The 12,866-nt window shown below is 37.9% G+C and overlaps 1 protein-coding gene across 2 annotated transcripts; it reads left to right on the forward strand.

Moving 5' to 3' along the window:
• Positions 1 to 2,587: 2,587 nt before the first annotated feature.
• LOC130920874 (triple functional domain protein-like) lies at positions 2,588 to 12,524 on the forward strand. Of its 2 annotated transcripts, XM_057844395.1 has the most exons (10): positions 2,588 to 2,715; positions 6,064 to 6,260; positions 6,349 to 6,501; positions 6,586 to 6,691; positions 7,537 to 7,652; positions 7,736 to 7,858; positions 9,962 to 10,123; positions 11,383 to 11,443; positions 12,253 to 12,333; positions 12,425 to 12,518. In XM_057844395.1, exons 1-10 carry the CDS (start codon positions 2,667 to 2,669, stop codon positions 12,478 to 12,480), a joined length of 1,104 nt encoding a protein of 367 aa, XP_057700378.1. In that variant the 5' UTR covers positions 2,588 to 2,666; the 3' UTR covers positions 12,481 to 12,518. The 2 variants fall into 2 exon arrangements, with proteins under 2 accessions (XP_057700378.1, XP_057700379.1); XM_057844396.1 differs by lacking the exon at positions 12,253 to 12,333 and having other exon boundaries at positions 11,383 to 11,437; positions 12,425 to 12,524.
• Positions 12,525 to 12,866: the final 342 nt, after the last annotated feature.

Here is a 12,866-nt window from a genome sequence, read left to right on the forward strand (position 1 = left end):
CGGCCCGGGGGCCAAATGCGGCCCGTGGTCAAATTTCATCTGGCGCCCAGCCTCTGTCATGAAATCAATAATGTCTGGCCCGCACACAGACTTAATAAATTGCTCAGCAGTACTGCTACCAGACACACACTACCACACTAAATGCTGCTTCTCATTTACCCACTAAAAGACAGCAGCACTCTAAGCAACATTACCCCGCGTGACATTTTACTCCCAATTTTCTAAAATGGCGACAATCAACAACAACAAAAAAGTTGACCGCGACGGCCGATGTTTCAAGGATAGGTGGAAATTGGACTATTTCTTCACTAAAATACGCAAAAACTGTTTCTGCCTCATTTGAGAAGAGACAGTCACTGTTTTTAATGAGTTCAATGTGGGGCAATATTACCAAACAGACACGCTGACATGTACGACAAGATTACAGGGAAGATATGTAGCAAGAAATTGAAGCAACTTTAAGCTAGTTTAATTTTACAGCGAGAAGAGATGAAAGAGAACGCCACCAAGGCGAGTTGCAACACTTTGTGGAAATTATTGATTAAAAAAATAATAAAGCAAATGTGACACACAGAATGGCTTGCTAAAATTTGCTTGAATATATTGTTCTATGTAAAAGACGTCAGCCAAGGTCGGCCCCCACATTTTTACCACACCAAATCTGGCTCCTTTTGTAAAACGTTTGGACACCCCTGTGTTAGAGGATTTGGAGAGAAAGTCAGAGAGGCCGGACTGAGATGGTTTGGGCATGTGATAGTAAGTATATTGGCAAAAGGAAGCTGGATTTCCATATGCCAGGCAGGAGGTCGAGAGGACAACCAAAGAGGAGGTTTATGGATGTAGTTAAAGAGGACATTGTCGTCCTTGACTACCTTGCAGACCACCAAGGACTTCTTCAAGAGGAAGAGATGTCTATATTTCCCTATTCTGAATGGTATCTTTGAATCCCACACTTGAAGGACTCCTGTAGGAGCACCTCGCCTTGGGACTCAATGTTCTCATCAAAACCTGAAGGAAGAGACATAGACATCCAAATTACTTGACTGGACACATTTGGCATTTGCTGCGCCCCACCTGCCCGTAGGGGGCTATGTGACTCAGCTTCATTTATTAGATATCGGTGGGAGTGAAAAGAACGAAATCTGGACCACATACTAACAAGAAGGATTGTCTCAAGTGTGATTTGTTCGAGGATTCAAGGCAATTATTAAATTTTCGTACCATGCATGCATTTTGAAATGTGGTGAAAAAAATCAATTGGAGAAATTAGACGCTTCATAACTCGTAACATTTACGTCAAATAACTGCCAACTGCCCGGTTTTTGCTTTACCAAGAATTTACACTGTTTTACGTCCATATCTATAAAAAAATTATCGCAAGAATTTTCAACGGAAAATTCAACCCCTTATCATAACAACGAGCTAACAGACTAGCATCATTCTTTGACATATTTATGTGAAGTAAACTGCCCATTTTTTTGCTTTTAACCAAGAATCGAGACTGTTTTACATCCACATTTATAAAGAATTCAGGGATTTAAGCATTTATTCACAAGAATTATAACTTAAAAAGCTTTTTGTTTTGGACTTGTGTTAAGGCGGCGCCACATATGACACACATGCCTCCTTGGAACCTCTGTCTAATGTCTTTTTCCGCAATGGCATTTAGATTTCATAATGTGGTTTTTCGGCACAATGAGATTTTACAAGATAAGCATTTTTCACAGACTTTTTTCCCCCATACTGTCTTTTTCCACAATGGCCTTTATATTTCATATCGTCATTTTCCAGCACAATGAAGCGAGTGCTGTCAGTCAAATACATTATGAAAAAAAATGAATTTGGGGGGAAGTGTTTCTTTTTATCTTTATAATCTCATTGTGTTGAAAAACAACATTATGAAGTAAAAAGGCTTTTGTGGAAAAAAGATTATTAAAATTGAAAAAAACACTGTGGAAAAAAGCTTTTTATCATAATAATACCCAATATTGCATTATTTTACAGTTTGAGGGCCATATTCCACAATTTGTCTATTTTTTTTTTTTTTTTTATCAAAGGGCATTCATTTCAAAATACACTAACAAAAATTCAATTTTATGTATAAATTTAGATTATTATTATTTGTATTTTTAAAAAATCTATTATGACCTCACAGCTTAACTCGTTGGCTGCTGTTGATGGCAATACACGCCCAATCCATTTTAACTGTTGAAATAGATTAGACCTCTATTGTCGTCAATTGGTGATTTCATTCATTTCTTTCTATTACTAACAACCACAACATGTAATCTATGACCTTGTTTGGCAGTGAATGAGTTAGGCTAGTGATAATTTTTGAATGGATGTCCAATGTAGTGCCACCTGTCCTGAAAGGGTTAAGAAAAATACTTTTTATGATTAGTAATGATGAATAAATAAAAAGAAATTAAATAAAAGACAGAAAAAAACAATTACAGTAGTTGAATAATTGTAGTTCTCAAGTAGGCTGTCCAGAGGAGGTGGCGCCAAAACATGATGACGTCACAAAGAGACGACCTGGCCTTTGATGTCACGTGAGCATCTCAACAGCATCCAAAGGAGCAGGTGGTAATCGGTCAGATGCTGCATTCGAGCGCAAGCGATTCATCGGAACTTAGGCACGCGACTCATCTGGAGACATTTCTACCATGGAACACCTCACGTCTGAACTTTCTGCATTCGTTGAATGGCTGGGAGGTAAGTTTGATTAAACTTGTTTTATTTGCCAAAACCTTTTTGCGTCGTGCCAAATTGTTGTGAACTCCACCGTGTAAATTCGCGTTTTGGTCGTTATGCGTTCAAGGACTTTTCAATAGCTTAACGCTTTACAGCTAACATTTAGCAAACTTTTAAATGTCATTCAGAATTGCCGAGTCAAAAATAACACTTTGAATATAGCGTCGCGTGAAATCGTTTGCACGCTTACTACATTTTAGAATTTAATATGACAATATACATGCATATTTCGTGTTCTTCTGCGTGCCGGTGTTGTGCCGAAAAATAGCCGCCCCGCGTGAAATGTCCCCCCTGACGGGAGCGCTTATTTAAAACGCTTTATTGAGGTGAAAACATCAAATGTTTTCATGGACGCATTACAGTAATGGATTTACGACTGTAAAATCAAGTTTTAAATAAATAAATTACACAAAATATTAGTACTGTATTTTGGTAACAAATCGTGGACTGGGCCACATAACCATCTTTGAACAGAAATGTATTTGTCTACAGGTTTTCACGACCATATCCCAATGACAATCACGCAGGTATGACGTTTATTAGTTCAAGCAGAGTAAAATAATACATATTCACAGTACAAGATTTATTTGTTCTAACAGAGTAAAATAATACATATTTACAGTACAACATTTATTAGATCACGCAGACTAAAATAATACATATTCACGGGACAAGAAAGTCGTTTCCGTGTCCACCGATTGGTAAGAAAAAGCTGTTTGTACGAGTGACATGTGGGCGTTCCCGTTAGGGGGGACATTTCACGCGGGGCGGCTATTTTTCGGCACAACACCTGTTGTCTGTGATCATTAATCCTCGTTTTTCAAACGATGCATCGCGGTTGTCCACTTCAGTTCAAATTTAAGAACGTGAACGTTATTCATGTCTACTGTAAAAATGAAATTTAGGGGGAGAATATATTGTGTTGTATGTTCTATCATTTGTATACTTTTCAGGTTAACGTTAAGATTGCCGTTATCTAGAGAAATGTGTTCAATTATTTCTCCACAATAAAATAGGCAATGAAATTTGCGAATAAGCTGCCGCCTAACCAGGATTTTTGTACAGCAATCGTCCGTTAAAAAAAAGAAGAAAATCCTGCGAAATCCTGTTATTTAACATTATTTTAAGTAAATAAATAATCTTCTGACTTGTGCAAATGTATGTTTCCTACACCCCTCATGATGGTACCTCATAGTTTTACAGTTGGTAATCAGTCAAACCACTCAATTTGTCCATCATTGGCAGAGGTGGGTAGAGTTGCCAAAAATTGTACTCAAGTAAGAGTAGCGTTACTTCAAAAAAATATTACTCAAGTAAAAGTTAAGTAGTCGTCCAAAAAAATGTAGTCAAGTATAAGTAAGTATTTGGTGAAAAGAATACTCACCTAATGAGTAACATGGTGAATAACTGCTGACATTTTTTTTTTCAAACAATGGCATTTCTTACTGAGCACAAAGTTATCGATATGAACTGTTGTTATGAATTCCCACGAGAGAGTGAGAGAGAAAAAAAAAAGAATCATAATTCGTCCAAAGAACATGAGTGCCCTCTGGTGGTGAAAATAGTTCCTAGATTTAATAGTGAATAGTTTCTTCAAAATTACTATTATGAAATGAAAAGGATCATATCTCCGGTTTTCCATGGTCAATCGGTGCCAAATAAAAACTAGGAGAGAGGTTAAAATCCACGCTTTCGACTCATGTTGAGGGCAACGCTCTATGTCAAATACAGTGGTACCTCTACATACGATCGCTTTGACACACGAACCTTTCGACATCCGACGTAAAATTTGACTCGCCATTTGTTTCTACATCCGACGACATGCTCGAAATACGACGACAATGGCAGCACCGCAGACGAATGCACGGCGGATTTTCTTGTGTGACAAATCAACACAGGTTTCAGAAAAGGTTGGTTCAGGTGGTGAAACAAGGAAAAAGTTGACGCTTACCTTCTAAATGAAGATGCAAATGACAGAAAAATATGAGCGTGGGGTGAAATGGCTCAACAATACATCTCCACGGTCCTCCTCCGACCATCGTTCGCCAGTCTTTATTAGTTAAGCTGACAATTCTTTTTTTTTTTTTTTTTTTTTTTAAACCTGTCCTGTTCAGCTGTTTGACACAGAGAATGGAAGTCTAAGTGCCCGGATTCTGAACAGTTTTAATGTTTCACATGGAGAGTCTGACATACTCCCATTGTGATCATTCAAAATACCTTTTTATTATGACAAAGCAGCGAACAGGAAGGGATTATGGGGGGACAGATGAAAAGAAATACAAGAGAAGAAAGAAAAGAAACACATACACAAACAACAACAAGAAATACATTGAACATCTAAACTAGTTACTAATATGCTGGTGCTATCGTCAGTGAGATGTATTTCCGGTTTACACCATGTGTAAGCTGACAATTCTTATTGTGGTAACATCTCCAGAGAAATCGCCAGCTTCGCCACGTTTTCATCATTTCTTTCACAACTTATTCAACACAAAACGCCTGCTGTCTGCCGCAATTGACGATGTTCTCAAGAAAGCATTGAAAGCGAAAGTAAACTCTCACCCGCTCCCCTCCCTCTTTGTCACGTCAGCCCTGCGGTGCCTTCAGGTACAGAAAAAAACGTCCGCCTTATTAGAACCCGTTTCGTTACACTATTACAGGAATTATTATTATTATTATATTATTAATCCGATTTGTATTTATTATTTATTTGTTTTGCTATATGTAATTGCCATTTGTAATAGTACCAGCAGTATTTTTTAAGGATTTAGCGCAGGTTTTTGGGCTGTGGAACGAATTAATGGAATTATGATGTATTCCTATGGGAAAATCCTGCTCGACATACGACCATTTCGACTTACAAACAAGGTCCTGGAACGGATTAACTTCGTATGTAGAGGTACCACTGTACTTCATTTTTTAATCGTGCTTTAAAGACACCACATGATTGAACAGGCTGGCGTGAACATAGAACGGTACCCTTGCGTCTGATTGGTATAATGGAGTCATGTGATTTAGTTGCGACGTCTCATTGGTGAAATTGATAGAGCTACTCGAGGCATCGCTGATAAATAAATAAATAAATCTAATATGTTGAGTAAAGAGGAAAAATATAACAACTCTTGTGTAAAAGTAACAGAGTAAGGGTAGTGTTTTTTCTTCACAAATCTACTCAAGTAAAAGTAAAAAGCATAGCTTAGTAAAACTACTCTTCGAAGTACATTTTTCTCAAAAAGTTACTTAAGTGGCTTACTACCCACTTCTGATCATTGGTTGCTCATCCATGTTCTTTTCTCTTATTGACTGTAGAGTACCTACCAGAGCTGACTGCTGGTTCATCAGAAGGCCGAGGCTCTGCAATAGGGATGACTACTGCTAATGACATGGATTTGAAAATGGACAACGTTGAGAATACGACAACTAACTGGCTGCAGCTGTTGCGCAAAACAGACAGCAACCTCAAAGTGGTCATTGCCTCTCTGGCTTTCCACAAGACCTGGGCACAGGTAGGTAGAAAGTTTTGGGAGCCCTCCCCCTTAAAATACTTGGTTCATATAAATTATATTCACAATCATACTTATTTTCAACCTACAGGTATGTCGTCTGCTGGAAAGCCTGGAGCAGGAGTATAAGGGGATGGAGGACTGGTGCTGCCCAACAGGCAAACCTGACTCCAGCGCTCAGTTGGACCATGATGTGATTTCCATGATCAGTAAACACCTGAAAGAAAAGGAATTCTTCCTCAAGGTTGAAATCACACCATTAAATATTTAAGCAGAGTTCATACAATGTTACATATCTAATCTTCCATAATTGTTTTCCCTCATTCAGGCCTGCATGTTAACCAAGGGCATCGCAGAGATCTTCTTCCAGTACGTAGAGAGGAACGGCGCTACAATGGGAAGGCTGAGTGACAACCAAGAAGAGCATGTAACAGGTCAGTTTGGAGGATACGTTTCTTATCTATATATAGCTCTAAAGAGCACTCAAAGTTGATGGGCGGGGCTGAAATACCCAACATTAGTAGTTTGATTTTCTGTAAGTATTTATTAGCATAAGTAACAAATCACAAATGTAATGGACAAATAATGCTGTAATTCGCCAAAGTGAGTAGGATTTACAGATGTTAAAGTTTATTTAGCGTATGTTAAAAAAACAAAACAAAAAAAAACTGGTTTGTAGTTTTTCTCTCTACTATCACAGAAGAGAGTAGCACTTTCTGTGTTGCCAACTACCCAGTGAGGTAAGTAGCTATTGGCGATCTTAAAAGTGTCATCACCAAATTTGCATAACTGCCAATTTGCCTTTAATTGTAATGGATGCTGGAGGAGAGAGGAATCAAAAAGTGAGTTAAAAAGCACCCAAAATAAGTTTAGAACTACAAATGAATGCTAACATTTTTTTATCATAGCCAAACTAAATGGACCAGAAGTACAATACAGTACAAAAAGAAATGATGGTAACTTGTTGCTAGATTTGTCGCTAGCTGCTTTTGACAAAAAAAAAAGGTCGCTACATTTAGTGAGAAAATTGCCAAGTTGGCAACACTGAGCACTTTAAAACTCACTTACACTTTAATAAATGACACTTGATTCTAAATATTTTTGAATAAAGGAACATTAAAATCACACTATGATCTCTTACGTTAACGCTCAAACTGCTTGCCGAAGGCACTAGGGAATACAGTATGTTAGCTGAATTTTACAGTAATGATTTAAATGGAACATCTTGCATCTATATAATAATTTCCTAACAGGTGGGTGTTTTTTTTTCTTTTTATAGGTATCTTGAATGATTTGTGTGTGAGAGAGAAACGTGTCCTCGGTTTATGGATTGTCAGAAAGCAGCAACTGGACCAGTGTCTGCAATATTTGGCGTTTGAACGCAGTGCCACAAAGGTGACTGAGTTAGAAATCATTAGTCTCAAACAGCCAACATTGTTTGACTTGACCAAAAACATAACAAGTTTTTTTGTCTTTAGGCCCAGAAGAGAATACAAGAAATGGGCGAGCTTTACCTGTCGATGCACTACTCCACCGGCTCAGGCATCGGCTTCAGGCAGGAGCTGCTGAAGGAGAAGGAAAACCTTAACATCATCAGCAAGGTAGGTTCCGCGTCACACCCTCATCTCAATGTTTGGATGCAAGTAGTGATGCACGATAATACATTTTTCAACCCATACCGATAACCGATAATTTCCTCCCGATTCCAACCGATAACCGATAATGTCAAGCCGATAATTCTATTAAAAGATTTATGTAAAATTTTAAAGTACACACAAAAGAAAATATTACTGTGCAAAAATATAATTTATTGGTCTTTTTTTCAACATAAAATATGAACAAGTCGTCAATTCCAACATCTACTAGAAAGGTGGAAAAGCGCTATATAAGTGTAACACCATTTACCATCTAAATAATGACAGATTGTCTGACATTGTGTAATGTTAAACTTTTGGCAACAATTACTTACAGAGTAAATACTTAAGTTGCACAAAATGCCTTTAAAAGCAAGCCATTCCTAACATATATAACATACACTGCAAAACACACCTCCTTAAAACTAGTCAGTTTTAAGTGTAAATCTATTGGAAATAAGTGAAATTATCTGCCAGCGCTTCAAGTGTATTTCTCTCAGATTTCTTGGAAGAAAAATAGCTAGCTGAAAATCATCTTAACAGCCTTATTTTAAGCAATACATTATTATACTTAATCCTACCAAAAACCTGGAAGAAGGAAAGATTTTGAATAATATTTGTGGCTATAGAATATTATTGTTATTTCATTACAACAGGAATGTGCATATTTAAAATATAAGTGTTAATAAGTGCCAATAAGTTTTGATTATCTACTGTGACTGTAAATAATTTGAAAAGCGATTGCTAATGTTATATGCTTTGTTGCACACCGTGAAAATGATTAACTCAAAAGAGCGAGATGTCATGTACCCATTCTGCAGCGCTTTGTTTACATTTGCGGCACTCACGACATTTGCTTTACAGCAGCTAAACTGATACACGGCAGTACTATTTGGACAGCGTTGGAGCTCGCATCCGTGTGCGTGTTGTTTTGTGCCTGAGTTTTGTTAAGCCGAAAATAAAGGCAGCGTTACAAAGTCATCTGACCGCTTGTCATTTTACATACTGAATGCATTATTGACTGGCTGACTTCGTTTTCTCCATGTTTAAATTATTATCTAACCACTGTGCCGTCATGATAAGCTTGCTTACTGGACATCACTTGTCCAAATGTCCGTGGTTAAAAAATGATGTGATTGGCATGTTTTTCATGAAGAAGGGTGGTCGTATAAATTGCATTATTTTTTTATCCAGGGCTTTGGTTCTCGGGTCATTTCGGTAAAAAAACAAAAGTCGTGATTTGTCTCGGCGGCGGCAGCTACGTTCGTACCGGATAATCCGCCCGCCCCGGCTGGTTCGCCGCGGGTATTCAGGTCCTGGCTCTGCTCGCACGCCATGGGGGAACGCTCGAGAAACCGGGTGTTCGCCGGAGGTCCCGAAGCCGGGGAACCGGGCTTGGCCCGCCCCGCGGCTGCCTGCCGGACCGGCCAGAGCAGCGGGCTCTGTCGGAAGACGGCTACTTGCCGACAATTTGTCTCCAGTCGTGCCGGTGTTTAGCCTTAGATGCGAATTTACCACCCGCCTTGGGCTGCATTCCCAAACAGCCTGACTCTGTATCGTCACAAGCCCTGTAGTTTAACTGAGTTTGTGTTTACAATACCTTTAGCATTCCCGCTAGCAGCAGCCTCGTATTCGTTCCAAAAATCTTTGTGATGCAGTTTTAAATGACTGCTGGGTTAGTGGTTTTGAATGAGGACGCTTTCTTTCCTTCTCGTGGAACTTCTGCGGTACAGATGGCGAGAGCGTCGTTTTTTTTTTTTAGTAACAGCCGCCATAATATTCAACTACTTCTTGTCGTGTAACTCCGCCTCCTCAACCCCTCCTCCCTCAGGTGCTTCAGAGAGGGGAGGGTTTGAGGAGGCGGCGTGCTGAATTCTTCGGTTGCGCACATTTGGAGGCTAAATCAAGTATATAATTATCGGATTGCATTATCGGTTGAATTTTTTTATTATCTGGATTATCTGTGTGACGTCATAATTGCCATTATCGGCCGATAATTATCGGTGACCGATATTATCGTGTACCTTTAGATGCAAGCATTCAAAAATGACCTTATTGGCTCCTCCACAGCAAATGGAAGAGTGCGTGAAGTTGCTCGTCCGACTGGCGGACGGGTACTCCGCCAAAGGCCACAGCCATGCCAGCAAGATCCAAAAATGTGTTTTGGCAGTTGGCCGGTGCTACCGGGATGTGAAACAGCAACTGGAAAAGAACCGCTGCAGCTTGGAGAAAGTAAGTCTAATTTGACAATGTTACTATCTATGAAGCTTTTTCAACGGTGTACAAGCTACACAAGGGGTTTCCAAACTAGGATGTCTATCACTGTAGATGGCAGTAAACGAGTTCAGGCATGCTACCAAAAAATAATAGAGATATTGCAACAAATATTTTATAGTAGTACCAAGAAAATTTGAATGTCTTGAAAAGGTTGTTGTAGTTCTGCAATTCAACTTGAAAGGTGAATTTGACATATTAAATGAATGAACAAAATGCAAACTATTGTATTTCTGGCTCGATGAAATTTTTCTTCCATGTTAAATTTCCATAATTAAACAACTTTCACTTGATATTCTCATTTTAACAGGTGCTACTATATATTTACACGACTGAGACAAACTTTGTTTTAACTGACTAGCTCATCTACTGTTGACGCTGATAAGTACAACAGAATGTACTGACCGTAGGCCTGCACAATGTGCGCATGCACAATAGTTCCATTATTATAATTGTTAATTATTATCAATAAATGCAAATATATATAAATAAACATGCAATACTGTTATTTCATGTATTTGTTTCATGTTTTGATGCATTTTTATACATTATAAAAGATTTATGTCTGAATTTTGGAGGGCTTGAAAGAGATTAGGGCATTTACATTTACAATGTGTCTCTACTTACAGACGCAGAACCAATGATTTTGTAAATGGAGGTACCACTGTACATTGAAGTACCTTCAATTTATAATGCAACAGTAAAAAAATGTACAGAAACTAAGATAACATTTTATAATGAAGAATCTGACAAATTATTAAAATGATATAAAATAAAGAAAAATTAAGAATACAATGATAAATGAAGAGAGAAACAAGGGAGAAACACATGTAAAATTATCTAATAAAATACCGAATGCAATACAGTATCCTCCCAAATAGAACCATTCAAGTCATCTGGTGAAACTTCTTGTAGTTTTAATATTGCAATATAGTGTATATCGCAAACCCCCCAAAAGTTACAATGTCAGTTTTTTGCAATGTTGTTTAGCCCTAACGTAGGTTGAATTCAAGCATACAGTATTGTGCGTGCCATAGTCTGATATTTTCATGAATTGCTGCAGGTCAATAAAAACTGGCCATAGTTTGGACACCACAAAGATAAATAAAAGTGACTTGACTGACTGAACTGTTATAACTTCTAAGACTGCAAAAATCATACAGGACATTACAAACTCAAAACAATAAATTACTCTCTATTTCTCGGTCTTTTTCTAGTTGACCGGCACGAAGTACTCAGCTGCCCATTACCCCAGGGAGAAGAAGCATGAAGGTAACGGTGAGTTAAATAAGGTCTCCTTATGGTGTAGGGCACTTTTACAACTGTACAATGGAACCTCTGAAATAGAATGTTCCAAAGGTGATACTATGGAAGCCAATTGAAGCATTTGTTTGATATCTGATATGCAGCTTAAGGTCTATGTACTAGCACGCTCTTTGTCCTAACTAATAGGACAATTAGTGCACTACTATCACGATGGACGTGCGTATTAAATGTGTTTTTTTTTTCTACTACGCGATGGTATTTCTGCACACAAATAGGACACCTACCATATATACGAGCGTATAGGTCGCATCCCTAGTTTGTTGTTTAAAAAGTAGGCATTTTACTGTAGGTTGACCCTCGTATAAGTTGCAATATAGAAGATTTTTGGGCCAATTTTCGATACCATTATGACTGAAACACAAAACACGGTACATTTTGTTGTGATTTAAAGACTATATTTTCAATATTTGACACTTGGTTGTACATTATTTGGAGCTGAACTGGCCTGCATAGTTAGCGTAAGTAGCTAATGCTCAGTTGTATGCTTTTGAAGTTTAACGACAGTCTAAATTGGGACATGGTCAGAGAGGACAGCATATCGGTCGTATAGAAAAATGTCAGTAAAAAAATTGCGACCTATACGCGAATACAGTATATAGAGTACATGTTTATTAGACAAACAATAATTATTATGGGTCTTGTACTCGGATCCTCAAAGATTTGGACGTTCCATTGTACCACACTTGTTACTAACACATTGTTAAATTATTTGTTATTCCTTATTTCATTGTTTTTGACACAAAGTTGATATTTATTTACAGGCACGTTGCACGGAGACGGCATGATGCCAAGATCGTGTCGCACACTCAAGCGCAGTCTTAAACTGAAGTTTAAAGGAACAGGTACTGTATATTACACGATATCACCTATAAAATCTGTGGGGGGAAAAATGATGTAAGAACGAGCAGAGTTGACAGATGTTTTGTCTTTTAGGTCCCACTTGGCAAAAGTGGCTCAACAAAAGCGTGTGGTGGCCAAACCATAATTAAGAAGTGAGGTGGCTGGCAACAACAAGAAGAGAGGTTTGGCGAAGAGATGCCCTCTTGGGAACCAACTGTAAAATGTAAAAAAAACAACTGTATAGCTTAATGGTACCTGTCCAAAAGTGAACTTTTTATTTATTTTTGTACTTTTGGGCTTTTGTACTATTGTATATATTTTTGTATATACTTATGTTTTTTACTAAATAAATTGCCATTGGTATGTGTAACAGAATGTTTTATGTCTTGTTTGAAACTTTAGTGTTATTGCTTATTGGGGGCTATAATGAGTTCATTTCTGTGTTCATTTTAATTTTATTAATTTGTTTTTTATTAAGATTTGATTCATTTGAAAAACTTAGGAAATTAAAACAAATGCACTTTAGAGTGTTGGT

Source organism: Corythoichthys intestinalis, chromosome 8 (assembly GCF_030265065.1).
Source record: "Corythoichthys intestinalis isolate RoL2023-P3 chromosome 8, ASM3026506v1, whole genome shotgun sequence".
Lineage (NCBI taxonomy): Eukaryota > Metazoa > Chordata > Actinopteri > Syngnathiformes > Syngnathidae > Corythoichthys > Corythoichthys intestinalis.